We start from the raw sequence: 18,473 nt of genomic DNA on the forward strand, positions 1-18,473 counted from the left end.
GGCACCTGGGTGGCTCAGCCAGTCAGGTGTCCAACTCTTGGTTTCAGCTCAGGTCATGATCTCACAGCGTTGTGGGTTCAAGCCCCACATCAGGCTCTGTGCTGGCAGCATGGAGCCTGCTTGGGACTCTCTCTCTCTCTCCTACTCTCTGCGCCCCCCCCCCAAAAAAAAAAACTTTAAAAAATAATTTTCAAAATATGCAATATATTAAATTTCTGGCTTCACTGATTGCAGTGTTACAATCACTATCTAATGTAGCTTTTGTGCCCATACATAGTTACTTTCTTTTTTGACATATTTTACTCCCCTTTATTTAAAAAAATCATGACTTTTATTCCTTCTCTTTGTCTTTTCCATCCTAACTTATTGTCACTCCCAGCTTCTGATTCTTTCACACCTTTGTATATATATGGAATTCCTTCTTTCACCTGCTTTACATCTTTTTTGAGCACCTGAATCCTCCATGAAGACTTTCTTATCACACACAAATATAAATTGGTTCTCTCTGTTCTTTAATATATGGAGTTTCATAGAAAAACTTCCATAACAAAGTTTCACAAAGTGTGTTCCAAGGAACACTAATTACATAAGATGGCTAGAAAAGAAAGAGATTCCGTGGTCAAGTAAGTTTGGAAAATACTGAATGTTCTATCCCCCACACCTCTTGGAAATTCATGAAACTAAAGGTTCAGCAGCATGAAACAAGGTTTAACTTTAATTGGGTAGTTCCTAAACTTTGACACTGACATTTAAACATGACTTCTGCGGAAATGCTATACTTTGTACTAAGTACAAATTCATAGTTATTTTTGACAGGTTATTTAAAAAGATTTTTTTTTTTTTTTTAACTAAGTAATCCCTATGCCCAATGTGGGGCTTGAACTCACAAGTCCAGGATCAAGAGGTGCATGTTCTACAGACTGAACCAGCCAAGTACCCAACAATAGGTTATTTTTTTAAGATCCAGCAACACTAAAGAGATGGCTGTCACTTTGAAATCCCTTCCTTTGAGATGCATTTTCATGGTAGCACAACAGCTATAAAAACATATGAAAGATTCTTAAAGTCTATGAATTCCTGGAACTATAAGATGTTCCTATATGAATAGCCACTTGAAATAAAGCAGGTAAACAGTTTCTAAATTATGTGTTCTCTGGGCATTCGCTAGTTTATTTTTTGTTTTTGTGTTTTAGAGAGAGTACAAGCAGGGGAGAAGGGAAGGGAGAGGGAGGGGGAAGGAGGGGGGAGGGAGAGAGAGGGAGAGAGAGAGAGAGAGAGAGAGAGAAAGTCAGTCTTAAGTGGGCTCCACGCCCAGTGCACAGACCAACACAGAGGGCTTGACCCCACGACCTCAGGTCATCTGAGCCAAAATCAGGAGTCAGGAGCTCAACCTACTGAACCATGCAGACTCCCCATGGGCATTCACTAGCATTAATAAGAAAGAACTAAAAAATTCACATTCATTCCTTTGAATTAACTTTAAATTTTCACCTAGGGAAGGGCACCTGGGTGGCTCAGTTGGTTGAGGGTCTGACTCTTGGTCTCAGCCAGCTTGGGTCATGGTCTCGCGGTTCATGAAATCAACCACTGCATTGGGTTCTATGCTGACAGTGCAGAGCCTGCTTGGGACTCTCCCTCTCCCTCTCTCTCTCTGTCGCTCCCCTGCACTCTCTCTCTCAAAATAAATAAACTTAAAAAAAAATTTCAGCTAGGAAGAATTAAAATTAACTAAAATTAACTGGAAGAATTTAAAGCTTAAGCAGACAGGCTTGCATGAAACATGGTATAAAAAATGTATACATAGCATAGTTGCGTTTAAAAATGACAATAGTGGGCCGTGCCTGGCTGGCTCACCTGTGGAGCCTGACTCTTGATCTTGGGGTTGTGTGAGCCCCCCATGGTATAGAGATTATTTAAAAATAATTAAAAAAAAATAATAAAATAAAAAAATAATTTTTAAAAATCTTTAACAAAATGACAACAGTGGGAGCTAAGACGGAGGCATAGTAGGAGTACCTAGGCTCATCTCATCCCTCAAACACAACTAGAGAACTATCAAAAATGACAATAGTTACCATCTGTTGAGCTCTCAAAATGTCAGGTAGTTTGCAAAGTACTTTATATGAATCATCTTTTTTAATAATGCCAATAATCATGTAAGGGAAGCTATACTATTATCCTCCATTTATTAAAGGCTTTAAAAAGTAGCAATTATAATGCCTACTGGAGTCCCAAACCCATGTTCTTTGCCAATTAACCACTATACGATATTCCCATATATGTAAATCTAACAAAATTGTGTGTAACCTGCATAGCAGCAATTCTCATCTGGGATCAGATTTAAGGAAGATTCATTAGTTAAGCATGTTCTATATTCTACACCCTCTTCAAGGTGCTGAGGATGTAGTGGTGGACAAAACCAATTTCCTGCTGTCAGGTTCGGGGGCTTACATTCTAGTGGGGGGGGGGGGGCGGGGGGGGGGGGGGGAGATGGGAAGGACAACACACACTTCCCAGCAAGTAGTACCTTATACAGTAACGAGAAAAACTGAAGAAAATTTAAAAGGTGATGTGATAACAGAATGATGGGGGAAAAGAGGGTAGGCTCTTGGCTATGGTAAAGGGTCAACCTCTAAGGAGATGACATTTGAGCTAAGACCTGAAAGACAAAGATATCAGCGCAAAATTTTCATATAAGCAGTAATTTATAAAATGATAGTGATAATATAAATGGTAGTATATTTCTATATACTTATTTGGCAAAATAAAAAGTTGGCAAATTTATGACCTCACAAATTAGAATAATGGTTATAATTAAATGATTGATAAAGTCTGGAAACCACTGGGCAATATGCAGTATTCAGATGAGAGACAATGGATGTGTACTTTGCAGAAACTTAATAAAGATCATTCTATATTGTAAAGCAGTAGTTCTCAAACCTTTTGGTTTCAGGATCCTTTTACACTTTTTTTAAAACGTCTATTTATTTATTTTGAGGAGAGAGAGCACAAACGCACGCAAGCACGCACACATGAGCAGGGGAGGGGCAGAAAGAGGGAGAGAGAATCCCAAACAGGCTCCACACTGTCAGCACAGAGCCCAATGCAGGGCTCAATCCCATGAACCATGAGATCATGACCTAAGCCAAAACCAAGAGTTGGAGGCTTAAACGACTGAGCTACCCAGGCACCCCTACTCTCTTAAAAATTACTGAAGATCCCAGAGCTTTTGTTTATGTGGGTTAAATCTATGCCATTTACTGTATTAGAAATTAAAACTAAGAATTTTTAAAATCCACTAATTCATTAAAAGCAAAACTAAACAATTATTATATATAATTATTAAAAATAACTACACTTAGGGGCATCTGGGTGGCTCAGTTGGTTGAACATCCAACTTAGGCTCAGGTCAAATCATCTTGCGGTTCCGGAGTTCGAGCCCCACATTGGGCTCTGTGTTGACAGCTCAGAGCCTGGAGCCTGCTTCGGATTCTGTATCTCTCTCTCTCTGTCCCTCCCCTGCTTGCACCGTCTCTCTCGCTTCCAAAAATAAATAAACATTAAAAAAAAAATTAAATGTTTATTTTTGAGAGAGAGAGAGTGCAAGCCCGAGTGGTGGAGATGCAGAGAAAGGGGGACAGAGGATCCAAAGTGGGCTCCATGCTGACAGCAGAGAGCCCAATGTGGGGCTCAAACTCATGAAGTGCAAGATCACAACCTGAGCTGAAGTCGGATGCTCAACTGACTGAGCCACCCAGTCACCCCTTTTGTTTTTTGCTTTTTTTTAAGATTTTATTTTTAAGCAACCTCCACACCCAATGTGGAGCTCAAACTCACAACCCTGAAGATCAAGAGTTGCACACTCCACCAAATGAGCCAGCCAAGCACCCCACATTTTTGAAAATCTATTTAAAATCTGGTTTAATAGAAAACAACTAGGGTCTCACATCTGCTTTTATATTCAATTTATTGAATTAATGAGTTGTTTTCAACTTTGCAATTCAGTGAAATCATCAAAATAGGTACATGAACTCACAGAAACAATAGAATGGTGGTTGCCAGGGGTTAGGGAGTTGAGGAAATGGGGAGATGTTGGTCAAAGGGTATAAACTTACAATTATAAGATGAATAAATTCTGGGGATCTAATGTACAGCTTTAGACTACTGTTACCAATATGGTATTATATATGGGTGCCTAGTGGCTCAGTCAGTCGGTTAAGCATTCAACTTCGGCTCAGGTCATGGTCTCACAGTTCGTGAGTTTGAGCCTCACATCAGGCTTTCTGCTTTCAGCACAGAGCCTGCTTTGGATCCTCTGTCCCCCCTCTCTGCCCCTCTGTAGCTTGCACTCTATCTCTCTCTCTCTCTCTCTCTCAAAAATAAACACTAAAAATATATATATGGTATTATATACCTGAAAGATGCTGAGAGTAAATTTTTTTTATTTTTTTAAATGTTTATTTGCGGGGGGAGAGAGAGCGAGTGAGCAAGCGTTAAGCAGGAGAGGGGCAGAGAGAGGGGGAGACACACAGAATCCGAAGTAGGTTCCAGGCTCTGAGCTGTCTGCACAGAACCCGACATGAGGCTCGAACTCCTGAACCACAAGATCATGACCTAAGCCGAGGTCAGATGCCCCAGAGAGTTAATCTTAAATGTTCTCACAACAACAACAAAAAGGGTAATTATGTGAGGTAACAGAAATGTTAACTAACCTTATTGTGGAAATTATCTTGCAATACACTGTATATGTGTATCAAATCATCACCTTGTACACCTTAAACTTACACAATGTTGTATGTCAAATATATCTCAATAAAGCTGGAAAAAAATAAGCGGAAGGCTGTTTGGAAACCTTCTGCCTATGGAACACTACAAAATACCAGTAAATTTGGTTCCTGAGTTCGAGACCCACATCAGGCTCTGTGCTGACAGCTCAGAGTCTGAGCCTGCTTCAGATTCGGTCTCCCTCCCTCTCTCTCTCTCTCTCTTTCTGCCCCTCCCCCGCTTGCATGTGCTCTCTCTCCCCCCAAAATAAACATCACAAAATAAATAAATAAATAAATAAATAAATAAACAAACAGTTAACAGCATATAAAAACTCATTACTATCATACTTCCCAGAACCAGCTGTTTTTGTTCAATTTCTATCTTAATTACTAAGAGTTAAGTTCCTATACTTCCACCTCTTTCAGCATCCAATACAGAGTTTTACATAGAACAAGTACTCAGTATTTCTAATTTTATTTTCTAAATTCTCAATCTTTGAACATAGCAACACACTCTAAAAGAAATTTTAATAATTTAAGTACTATTGACTTCCCCCTGCACACAGATCATCATTTTAATATAATGTGTTATGTTACAGTTTTCAAATCATCTTCATGGTAAAAGGAACACAGAAACAGCACAGGATTCATTCCATTCTTTTTTTTTTTTTTTTAAGTTTATTTATTTTGAGACAAAGCGTGAGTGGGGAAGAAGCAGAGAGAGAGATTTAGAGAGAGAGAGAGAGAGAGGAGAGAGCTAGAGAGAGAGGAGAGAGCGAGAGAGAGAGAGAATTTTCCAAGCAGGCTCTGTGCTGGCAGCTCAGAGCCCAACACTGGGCTCGAACTCCTGAAACTCTGAGACACTGACCTGAGCTGAAACCAAGAGTCGGACACCCAACCAACTGAGCCACTCTGGTGCCTCTATTCTGGTGTTTTTAAAATAAAAATGGTAAATTATAATTCCTAACATTGAAAGATATTTTCCCCTATAGCAGTGAAAATTTTATTAAAGGGTAATAAAGAAACACACTCTCTCTGTTGGTGGGTACCAAAGAATCATAAAGTGAAAGTAAGTGAAACTAACCACTAAAGAGTAAAATGGAAGGGGGAAGAGATGAGGGAAAGATAAAGGCTACAACCAAAATTTAAACCCAGCATACTGAACACTTCATTTCTTTCATCAGAGACTCAATTTCAAGGTTTCTAAGAGAAGAATAAAAATAAAGTTTTTTTTGTAAACTCTTATCTTAGTTAGAAAAACTTTACTGTTCCGAAGCACAGATGGAAATGTTGCCTTTTTCTAAAAAGAGTAACTAGGTTCTATTACTTTCTCCACAAGATGTGCATTTTCCCCAGTGTTCTAGAATTAAAATCTGTGGGGGCAGTGGGAACTGAAAGCACTACAAAACACCAACTACTTTTTGTTTCCTTGACAAACAGATGAGAAACTCAGTCTAGCTGATTTGTACAACAGTGTAAAGTTCTGGAGTAATTTTTACTAAGGTCTCTGAGCTTCGTCTACACATTAAAAAACCTCCTGTATCCTTACTTTCCAGATAATTGAAATTATAAAACAAATACTGACTGACAAAAGCTTAGGAGGAGGAGTTTGGATGCATCTATTATTTATTAGTTTATGAAAAGCAGAAAGCCAAATCACTAAGAATAAAATCAGCAACCCTATACTCCCTAAGAAATTATACACATAGATACACTCACCTCTCCTCTGCAGACAAAACTGTAATTTCAGGGTGACCTATTTGAGCAAATTTTAATATTAGTATTTTTCCACTGCCAATGAAATTTTCCTTTCCATACCAAAGAACCATTTGACATTCCTCAATATAACTTTTTATTATTGTCATTTTTTATTTTAGAGAGAGAGAGTATGGGGGGGAGGGAGGAGGGGCAGAGGGAGAGAGGGAGAGAGAGGTGAGGGGGAGAATCCTAAGCAGACTCCATGCAGCACAGAGCCCAGTGTGGGCTCAATCTCACAACCCTGGGATCATGACCTGAGCCGAAATCAAGTCAGACACTCAACCAACTGAGCCACCCAAGCACCCCAACGTTTCTCAGTATTATTTCATTTCACACTCTTAGTTATGGGAAGGTTTACTTGCTACATAATTTAACAGTTAGCTTACCACAGAATGTATAACAAAATTATATCATACATAATGCTTCAAATCCACCCAGGGCCGTGTTTATAATATCACCTTTCTGCATTTGAGAGACAAAGCAGCTAAATGAAGAACATAATGACTGAGTGTAAAGTCTCATAATCCAAGTAAGAGACCTTGTTTAGTACACACCATTACAATAATTAGATATCCTAATTAGGTAGTTCATGTTTTGAAATAGTGTCAGGAAACACGGAAAATATTATCTATATCTCTCTGAATTTAGGGCCATGGAATGAAGAAAAAGTGACCTAGGCATCCAAAGGGGAAGGAGAAAGGCAGTTATGCAATAATTTTAGAGTTGGTAATTATGACACAGCTACTGTCTAATTCAGAACTGTCATTTAGCCTAAACCAAGAGTAGAAACATTGAAGAGCTCAAAATAGATTTATTACTTCTTTAGGACACTGAAATAAAGTTTACCTTGAACCTCAAAAAGAACCTAAGCCAAGAACACATTAGACCAAATAAGCAGAAAGAGGTATCTAAAATACTGAGTGCTCCAGAGCCACCTTCTCTACTGGCTTCTTCTCTATCTACACTTTACCTTACTACACCTACCTCTCTATCTACACTTAACTCCCATGTAGATCTCTTCCAGTTTCATGGCTCCAAAGACAGTCTACACACTAAACAGCCTCCATGTGGTAACTGCTGCACAACTCTGAATATACTGAAAGAAGGAGACAGAGTCTGAAGCAGGTTCCAGGCTCTGAGCTGTCAGCACAGAGTCCGATGAGGGGCTCGAACTCACAAGCTGTGAGATCACAACCTAAGCCGAAGCCAGACACTCAACTGACTGAGCCACCGAGGTGCCCCAATAAAGATATTTTAAAATGTGGACAACTGAAACCTAACACTCAAAACTAAGTTTCTGATCTTCCTCCCAAAATCTGCTCCGCTTGAGCCTTCCCCATATTAATAAATACCAACTCCTTCTAGTCAGGCAAAAACCCAGAGTCATTTTTGATTATTTTCCTCTCTTACTCTACATTTAATTCATCTAGAAATCTAGTTAGATCTACATTCAAAATAGATCCAGAATTCAATTACTTCTTATCATTTCCACAGGCCATAACCTGGTCCAAGCCACCAACATCTTACCCCAGGTAAGTACAATAGTCACCTAACTAGTGCCCCTTGTTTCTGCAACAACCGGAATGACCTTTTAAAAACATAAATCATGGGGTGCCTGGCTGGCTCGGTCAGTAACGCATGCAACTCTTGACCTCACAGGGTCTTGAGTTCAAGCCTGACATCAGGCCTAGAGCTTACTTAAAAAATAAAAAAAAAAAAAAATCAAGTCACAATACTCCTCTGCTCAAATAGCTCCCCATCTCCTTCAGAAAGAAAGCCAAATCCTTACAGTAGCTATAAAACTTTGTGATATGCCCCGTCTCCCACCACCACCCACCATAATCTCTGAGTTCATCTGCTACTACTCCTTGCCAGCTACAAAAGCTTTCTTGTCTTCCTTAAACTTGCCAGGCACACTCTAACCTCAGGACCTTTGTATTTGTCTGCACTCTGTGTTGGAACATCCTCCCCTCACACTTTATCTATGTTGCTTAATACCTCATCTCTCTGCTCAAATGTCACTTTCCCAGGGAGGCCTTCTCTTACCACTTAATTTAAAACTGCAAACTCCTATAACACTCTGTATTTCTCTTCCCTGCTTTACATTTCTCTACAGCACTAATATTTTTACCTTCTAATACATTTAATATTTTACTTATTTTGTTTGTTTCTCCCCTTAATGGAGTATAAGCTCTGTGAGGGCAAAATTTTTTCTCCATTCTGTTCACCGGCTGAATCCCCAGTGCCTGGTACAACAGGTATTCCACAAATACTTCTTAAAAGAACTATGAATCTAGGGGCGCCTGAGTGGCTCAGTCGGTTAAGTGTCTGACTTCGGCTCAGGTCATGATGTCACGGTTTGTAGGTTCAAGCCCACATCGGGCTCTCTGCTGCCAGCACAGAGTCCACTTCAGACCCTCCCTGCCCGGCTCGTGCTGTCTCTCTCAAAATAAACTTAAAAAAATAATAATAATAGTAACTGAATGGAAACTAGGGACTTATAAGCAAAATTCATCTTGATGCTCAAAGTCAGAATCTGTATCTAGTCCACCTGCATTACTCTTTTGAATATATACGATAGGTAATTAAAAAGGCTTTCAGAAGCCAAACCTGCAGAAATGGCCCCAGACCTTTAAATTTGTGCAATTATTAAAGATAAGACAGCAGAGGGGCGCCTGGGTGGCGCAGTCGGTTAAGCGTCCGACTTCAGCCAGGTCACGATCTCGCGGTCCGTGAGTTCGAGCCCCGCGTCGGGCTCTGGGCTGATGGCTCAGAGCCTGGAGCCTGTTTCCGATTCTGTGTCTCCCTCTCTCTCTGCCCCTCCCCCGTTCATGCTCTGTCTCTCTCTGTCCCAAAAATAAATAAAAAACGTTGAAAAAAAAAAAAAATTAAAAAAAAAAAAAAAGATAAGACAGCAGACTGCACTCCCCACTGACCAGTATTGCACCCCAAACTTTTTGTCAAGAAAAGTCTTTTATGGGGCACATGGCTGGCTCAGTCAGTACATACAGCATGAGACTCTTGATCTTGGGGCTGTGAATTCAAGCCCCACACTGGGCACAGAGATTACTTTAAAAAAACAAAACAAAACAAAACAACAACAACAAAAAAAACCCCCTGCTTTATTATTTAATCCAAATGCACCTCACATTTAGAGATTTTTAGCCAGTAGTCAGCTTTCACAGCTAACATGTTCAACTTGTCTTTCCATTCTATATTAAATGAAAACATAAATGCCTATCAGAACTCAAAATCCACATAAGATTATCAGTTTTGGGGTGCCTGGGTGGCTCAGTCAGTTAAGCATCTGACTTTTTTTGTCTCAGGTCATGATCTCCCAGTTTGTGAGTATGAGCCCTGTGTTGGGCTCCACACTGACAGTGCAGAGCCTGCTTGGGATTTTCTCTCTCTCTCTCTCTCTCTCTCTCTCTCTCTGCCCCTCCCCCGCACACATGCGTGCTCTCTTTCTTTTAAAATAAATAAACAAACTTAAAAAAAAAACACACAGAGACTTAAAATCTAAACATTCTGGTTAATCTATATTGCCTAATATTGAATAAATAAGCAAGTAATCAAAAGTTTTCTTCATGGTAGAGAATATTTTATAAATCAGAAAGGCTGTATAGTACAGTGGCTAAGAGTGTATATTCTAAAACCCTGAATGCCTGGAATCCTGGCTCCACCACTTACTAGCTCTGTTAAATTACTCCATCTCTTAGTGTCTCCGTTTTCTCATCTGTAAAATGGGATCATAACAATACCTACTTCAAAGCGTTGTGAGGACTGAATTAATTAATATGTGTAAAATGCTAGGAAAGGTGTCTAGCACATAGTAAGCACTTGATAAAAGTACAAAATTACCACCACTTTCATGGTCCATCTAAGGATCCTGAGACCCAAACTGACAAACCATTGCCATAAATCAAAAATGGTAACTGCACTTTGCAAATTCTCTGCAACAACTTAATCCTGTAGAAAGAGATTTTTTTTTTTTTTTTTTTGCTAGCCCATGTTTATACAACAGCTTCTCCTGGCGGGGGGAGGGGCGCTGGAAAGGACTATATTGTACTGAGAGTTCCTTCAAATGAAGTGGAGGGGGAAAGAGGGGTAGAAGAAAAAAAGACTGGCCATTAAGTTGATAACTACTGAAGTATATTAATTAGTAGAAGGTTAGGAGTGGGGTTTAAATATTTAAAGTTTATATCAAAAATAGCTGAAGGGAGGGGCGCCTGGGTGGCTTGGTCGGTGAAGTGTCCTACTTCAGCTCAGGTCCTGATCTCACCTTTCCTGAGTTCAAGCCCTACCTCAGGCTCTGTGCTGACAGCTCAGAATCTGGAGCCTGCTTGGGATTCTGTGTTTCCCTCTCTCTCTGCCCCTCCCCCACTCACACTGGGTCTCTCTCAAAAATAAACATTAAAAAATTAAAAATAAAATTAGCTGGGGGCACCTGGGTGGCTCAGTCGGTTGAGCCTCCGACTTCAGCTCAGGTCACGATCTCACGGTCTGTGAGTTTGAGCCCCGCGTCGGGCTCTGGGCTGATGGCTTGGAGCCTGGAGCCTGCTTCCGATTCTGTGTCTCCCTCTCTCTCTGCCCCTCCCCCGTTCATGCTCTGTCTCTCTCTGTCTCAAAAATAAATAAACGTTAAAAAAAAAAAATTAAAAAAAATAAAAATAAAAATAAAATTAGCTGAAGGTTATTCTTAACAGATTTTCTGCTCTACAACCGATTCTACTTTCCTCTATCTACCTTTTCTTCAAAACAGACCAACCCATTCAATGGTTAAAAACAAGACAATATGGGGGTGCCTGAGTGGCTCAATCTATTAAGCATCTGACTTCAGCTCAGGTCACGATCTCTGGGTTTGTGAGTTCAAGCCTGGCATCAGGCTCTGCGCTCCTAGCCTCCGTCTCAAAAATAAATAAACATGAAAAAACAAAAACAAAACAATATGGAACTATCATGAACATAATAATTTCCACTAGTTCTTCAGAGCACTTGCTAATACACTACAGAGTCCAATCCATTTGGCTTTAACTGGGAATGTAATTTCCAGGACCATACCCAAAACAAAACTCTGCTGTAATTATTCTGAATACTCAGGATTTTAAGACCATCTGCACCATTATTATCATAATAAATAATTTGGATTTTTTTTACCTATGCTAAAATACATATATTACCTTCCAAAACCTAGATAGCAATTCTATGAGACATAGTTACTACCTCTACTTACAGATCACAAATTGGGGCTCACAATTTAAGTGTGGAGTCAGGTATTAAGTAAAGGAATTAAGATATGAATCTAGGTCTAATTCTAAAGTACACCTTTTTCTACTTTTCCACATTGATTCCTATTTAATATTAAAAACAGGAGGGACAAATGAAGTAAAGAAATGGTAATCTGGTCAACTGCACATCAAGTCCAAAAAGAGCTATTATCTTGAACCTGCTGACAACCATATCTATCCTTTCTTTCACTAAGTTATAAATATTTCTTTCTGATAAACAGAAATTAAAACAATTCAAGTTCTTGATTTATTAGTACACAAAATTACGTTGGCAAATATTTACTGATTGCTTACTTTGTGCCAAACACTGTTCTAGTTGCTTGGGGATACAGCAGCAAAGACCTAGCCCTGTCATCTGGTGGGAGAAGAGAAACAATAAGCATGTAAACAAATAAACATGGTAATTTCATATACTGAAAATAATGTGAAGTGATAGAAAGCAACTGAAGGGACCCCCTGAAATAAGGTCATTTAGGAAAGGCCTTTCTGAAAAAGTAATATATGAGGTTGAATCTAAATGATGAGGAAACAGAACTGGAAGAAGCCTGAAAGGTAGTAGACAGGACAGATGTTGTAGGAACTTTGAAGACCATAGTAAAAGTAGTTTAGATCTTAACCTGTTGCAATGGGATATCACTGGAGGATTCTGAAGCACAGGAATGACATCTGTTTATACTATAGAAAGACCACTTTTAAAAATGACAGCAATGGCAGTGCCTGGCTGGCTCAGTCAGTGAAGCATGTGACTCTTGATCTTGGGATTCTAAGTTCGAGCCCAGCAGTGGGTATAAAGATTACTTAAAAATAAAAAAATAAAAAATTCTTTTAAAAAATATGATGACAATGAATATTTCAGCCAGACAAATTAAAATAAGCCTGAATAAAATCAGTTAGAACCCATCTTCAAGAAGCCTGCTTGCGGGGCAAATGGGTGACTCAGTCAGTTGAGCATCTGACTTTGGCTCAGGTCACGATCTCACAGCTTGTGAGTTTGAGCCCCGCGTCGGGCTCTGTGCTGACACCTCAGAGCCTGGAGCCTGCTTCTGCTTCTGTGTCTCCCTCTCTCTCTGCCCCTAACCCACTCACATTCTGTCTCTGTCTCTCTCAAAAATAAACATTAAAAAAAAATTTTTTTAATAAAAAAATTAAAAAAAGAAGCCTGCTTGCTTTCTCTGAATTAGTTCCTTTAAAATGAACAAAAGCCTGTCAATACGTTATGAAACACAGGATCAAATGAAAATATCTTTGGAAGATCTAACAGTTCCTTAAATTCACACTGAAGACTAAACACAAATTACTAAATAATGAATGGATGCCAGAACAAAAAAGAGAAGCGAAAGTGACATCAGGAAAACGGACAGAAAGGCTGGGAATGCCAGGTACCTACTTCACAAATTTGCCGAAAGTAAACTTAGAAACCAAACTCTGAAAGAATCTCAACTGTAAAGAAATATGAAACTAAACGAGGCCCAATGCATAAACTATTTTCACTGGGCCCTTCATCACTCTCCTGAATATTTCTCTCAAAAGGCTTTACTTACATTGAGATGAATGATGTTCATTAAATGTAAACACAAAAGGACTATATATACCCTTAACCATTTTAGAAAGTTCCATTCCACTAGGAAAAAAAAATCAAGTTGTTAGAAAGCCAAAAGCATTTAACTGTATAAACTATATATAATACACTTCAAATGAAGTGTTGTTTTCCTAGAGCAATCATTTTTTTTCACTCAAGACATCAACTAGGGAAATAAGCGTAGGCAAAATATCAACAAAGTAGAGGCAGAAAAATTCTGGCTTCATTATATCTTATTATTGCTAACTAGGAAAAAAATTCTAATTGTCATTTGAAATCCCACAAGGCAGGGATGGGGGTCAACCTATTCTTGCAAACGATGTAACCATACAGTTAAAGCACCAGAGCTCAAAGGTAGGGAATGTTAAATGCTTGTATAACTTAGTAAAAATGGTTTAAAACAAGAGAGAATATATTCTCAAACTCACGTGAGCACTTGCTACCACTGGTGAACCAAGTACATGAAAGACTAAGCTTTTTTTTTTTAATCTCGAAAACATTATTTTACAAAGTTAAATGTGGCCATTGTCATCTGGTATTTGTAGAGTAAAATCCTAACTCCACCCTTTTTCTGTGTAACGTTAAGGAATTTACTTGCTGAGCCTTAAGTTTCCCTACCTGAAATCAATGATTGAAAAAAAAAATCTACCTCTTAGGGTTATTTTTTTTTAATTTTTTTTTAATGTTTATTTATTTTTGACAAAGAGAGAGACCGCGCATGATCGGGGGAGGGTCAGAGAGAGAAGGAGACACAGAATCCGAAGCAGGCTCCAGGCTCTGAGCTGTCAGCCTAGAGACCGATGCAGGGCTCGAACTCACAGACCATGGGATTATGACCTGAGCCAAAGTCGGAAGCTCAACCGACTGAGCCACCCAGGCGTCCCTCTTAGGGTTATTTTAAGGTATAATGAGATATTGTAAATATTTTAAAGTATTGTAGATATTTTAAAGTATAATGAGATATTGTAAATGACAATGGACTGGGCAGATAGCAGATGAGAGTCTTTGATGATGCCTGTTATCGTATGTTCTAACTTTACTTCTTGGAAAGAAAGTAACTTTGATCTATTAGTAAATCTAGGTAATCTTGTCTTGGTTCTACAACCTTTCTGGCATATGTTATTCAAAGAACCACAAGACATCTCTACCAAAAATAATACACAAATGGTCTGAAGACTGGGGCCTATGATTTCATAAGTTTTATCCATCTGTTCCCTAAAAGGTAAATACAAGTCCAAACATTACAGGGGCAATGGCAGAAGTGGAATAAGAAGAGTAACTAGAAGATGGGTCTCACTGGTGACATGCCACAGACAAGAAGCAACAAAAGACCTAAAAGTCAAATAGATATATATGGCATTATATATCTCTCTCTCTTCTCAGCCGGAAGCAACAGTGACTTCACACTTACTCCTAAAAGATTTGAAATGTTTTGCTGACAATCCATGCTTCCTGCCAGTTTAATATACTTCTTTTCTGTAGTAAAGCAGCAAAGTGGGAAAAAAATCCCCCGAAGAGACAAAAAAGCAGTCACTGGAAAAAAAAAAAAAGTACTACATATTTAAAAAGCACATTTCTTGATTTCCTGTTTTGATTACCTAGGACACCAAACTCATTTCTTTAAAAAGGCATTACAGGTGCTGAAAAATAGCCGGACATTTTTTATATTTTAAGGCATCAGTGATGACACTGACTACAGTTATTTCTGGTATCAAGAAGCCCGTATTTTATTTGCAGCTAACACGGGTGCAGGGAACCCTCCCAGGTGGTCCTCTCAGCTCTACGTGGAGCTCGTGTTACTTCTCAACATTCACCCAAGTAAGGCCCTTCTTATTACACATCACGAATTTTAGGTCAACGTAAAATAGAGTGGTCCAACACATGCCAACCAAGTACGTGGGTTTGCTACTGCTTAAACCAAAGCTTGTCTATCATTAGGAAAACCATTTGCACGTCAAGGCCTATGAGAAACAAACGGACGCGACAATTTCCGCGAAGGTTCAGTAAAGCTAACAGCACCTCACAAGGCTCCGAAAAGAAGTAATACCTACATCCCGAAAGATCCAGGCCCAAGGGCCCAAGGTCACACACACCAAGTCAGCAGCTAGTAAAAAAATCCAAGAAATGATGAGCTTCCTGCAGTTCTGGGCAACCCTGGCTGGGAATGGAGTCTGGGTTTGGGAACACTCGCGTCAAAGCTTGAACGTGAATAACGCCAACCGAATGCAGTGACTCCGTGGGAAAACCCCAGGCGTTTAGGGAAGGATTTCCTTCCATTTCCCCAGTCTTCCCTTCCCTAGGCACCCCCAACACTCACATCTCCGGAGCCACTTCATCCAATGGTAGACGATAGTAGTGTGGTGTTTCTTGTTCTCTATACACCAAGACGACAGGCCTTGAATAGATTCCATGGTGTTGGTTACCGACTGGAATTTTCGATCCAACGAGGACTCCAGAGCCCCTGCCGAAGAGGCCGACGAGGAGGAGGCCTTACTGCTGCCTCCGCCGCCGCCGGCCGCCATCTTCCCGGTTTGCACAAGCGCTGCTGCTCCTCTGGCGGCCGCGCCGGCGGCGGCGGGAGCGGGCAAAACAATCACTGCGAGTGCGTGAAGGCCGTAGGTGGGGAGGGAGGCCAGGGGGTGGGGATGGTGCACGCGCTAGGCTCTTCGAGAGGTAGGACGGGAGGACCAGCTGCCGGGCACGCTGGCGGCTCCTACACGCTGGAAGGAGGGGCTGCGGGTATCAAAGGTTTATCAGAATTGTTCAAGGGGTTGTGTTTGAACCAGTCAATAATAACGGAAGAATTACGCAGAAAACAAGGTCCTGCGAAGCCTTTCAAAACGCCTGGCCCCGAAATTAATGGTTTTACACTCTTCGGCTCTCAAAGCTAAGGCTCTTCCCCACTCCAACGCCACACACACTCCTGTAAGGGTAGGCGTTAATATCTCAAATTTAATACTACCCGATTGCCCCTTCAGTTGCAGAAATCTTTCTCCTTTAGGTCTTCTAGCACAGAAAAGGCCCAAGGCTACCTAGTCAGGATTTTTTTTTGCAACGCAATAGCAGCAAAGGGACAGCAACAGTATCGCGCACGCGCTGCTTAGCCCCGCCTCCCCGCTTCCTTCTCAACCTAGAAAGCAGAGGGAGGCGTGATGGCGGGGCAATCTGACCAATCCAAGGGCAAGAACGAGAAGCGCGCGCAGAAGCCCGCAAGCCCCAAGGGCCAAGAAGGCTCCTCGATTATTTGTGCGCTTGCGCAGCAGATCAGCGTGTAGCGGGCTAGAAGGAAGAACGCAGGAGGGTGAGGGAGTTGGTCAAACTAAGGAGAGGTTGGGGGAGGGGCTTCACCGCTCCGCCCCGCCTTTTGCTTCCTAGCAAAGTCTCCCTCCTGGGGCTGTCCAGCTCACACAGCAGGCTGTAAAATTCCCACCGGTCAAAGGCCACTGTTATTCTCTGGCAGCTGCTGCTGCCGCCGCCGCCAACTCCTCGGGGCACCGACGCGCGACAAAGTGGCTGGCAGCCATCTTGCCGGGCCTTGGAAGATGCGCATGCGCCAGCCCCAGCGAGCCCTTCGCTACGCAGACTCCCAGACCAAACAATATTTTACACTCCCTTTGGACGATACCATTCACAGCCAGTAAGCTTTTTGGATTAAAGAGGAAGTGAATGAAGTAAATCCCCCGTAAATTTTTCGAGACGAGGAAGTAATAATAGGGAAGATGTGATCTCACCTTTGCCAATTATAATAATCTCACAATTGCCTAATACATTATAGTTTATAAGAGCCTTGGCTGTCTATTGTATTATAAATTAGCACAACCTCGATTAACCATTCCATCGTATCTGCGTACGTAAATCCTCTGGGCAGATTTGGAGGCTCCTGTGTCCCACTGAGCACATGCAATTATTGTATTTTATGTCTTTTACCTCTACCCAGTGGACTCAACGTTTCTTGAGGCAGGGAACCTGTTTTGTGAAGCTCGTATTGATTAAATATATTGATTGAAGCTCATACTGATTGAACAAAAAGTTGAACGTTTTGTGCCAAGTACAGTTCTAGATATGGAGGAGTAAAACAGCAAAACAGAAAAAAAAAAAATCCCCTCCCTGTGGGACTTAGTAGCAGGAGACCATAAACAAATATATATCAGGAAGTAATAACTTCTATGAAGACGTATGAAGCAGTAAGGAAGAGAGGATATTGTGTGTGTGATCCTATAGGGGAAGGGAAATGGTTTGGTGATCCAGGAAGGCTTCTGGAAGGAAGAGACACTATCTGAATGCTGAAAATAAGGCAACCAAGCAGGTATGGGGAAGGTAGAGAAGAACATACTGGCAGAGGTAACACCCAAGTGCAAAGGACCTAAAATTATAAATGTCTCGACATATTCGAGGAAGAACAAGGAGGCCAGTGTGGCTGGAGAAGAGCAAGAGAGGTAGAACATGAGGTCTGAGGTGAAGGGAGAGAGTTCATATAAGGCTTTGCAGGCCATTGTAAGGATTTTGGCTTTTAACTTTGAGTTGGGGAGCGGTTCTATGAAGAGTTTTAAACAGAAAAGTTACACGGCAATCTTTTTAACTGGTTGCTATGTTGATAATAGATTTAAGGGCCACGAGTCAAGGAGGCTGTTGAAATAATCCAGACAAGGAAACGATGGCTTGCACAAAAGTGGTAGCAAAAAGATAATGAGAAGTGGTGTCAGATCGTGGACATATTTTGAAGGTAGAGCCAAAAGAATTGCTCATTGGATTTAAGGAGAGTATGAGAAAAACGAGTCAAGTATGGCAGGCACTGGGGGTCGTGAGCTGAGCAACTACAACTGTGTTTCTCAGCCTTTTGCATTATCGTTGCCCCTAAAGATCCTTTTTACATTTTTTTCCCTAATCTCTCAGTCCCCATTGAATTTTAATGCCCAGATGCACTGTATATCTGTTTGTGTGCTGCATGTTTTATTCAATACAGAGTTAGGAAGTACTAAAATCTTTGAGGTGCCTGGCTGCCTCAGTTGGAAGAGTGTGCAACTCTTGAACTAAGGGTCATGAGTTTGAGCCCCACATTGGGTGTAGAGATTACTTAAATGA

At 40.7% G+C, this 18,473-nt stretch overlaps 1 protein-coding gene across 11 annotated transcripts in view; it reads right to left on the reverse strand.

Annotated features, from left to right (window-relative positions):
* RPRD2 (regulation of nuclear pre-mRNA domain containing 2) overlaps positions 1-16,910 on the reverse strand; it is a 101,688-nt gene extending 84,778 nt beyond the window's left edge. For 9 of the 11 annotated variants that reach the window (XM_058715906.1, XM_058715909.1, XM_058715905.1 and 6 more), the window contains exon 1: positions 15,709-16,909. In XM_058715906.1, coding sequence (XP_058571889.1) covers positions 15,709-15,913 — 205 coding nt within the window. In that variant the 5' untranslated portion in view covers positions 15,914-16,909. Of the gene's footprint in view, positions 1-15,708 lie in introns of all 11 variants that reach the window. The other 2 variants (XM_058715911.1, XM_058715916.1) reach the window with 1 other exon arrangement.
* Between the last annotated feature and the right edge of the window lie 1,563 nt (positions 16,911-18,473).

The sequence above is a fragment of the Neofelis nebulosa genome, chromosome 2, assembly GCF_028018385.1.
Source record: "Neofelis nebulosa isolate mNeoNeb1 chromosome 2, mNeoNeb1.pri, whole genome shotgun sequence".
Lineage (NCBI taxonomy): Eukaryota > Metazoa > Chordata > Mammalia > Carnivora > Felidae > Neofelis > Neofelis nebulosa.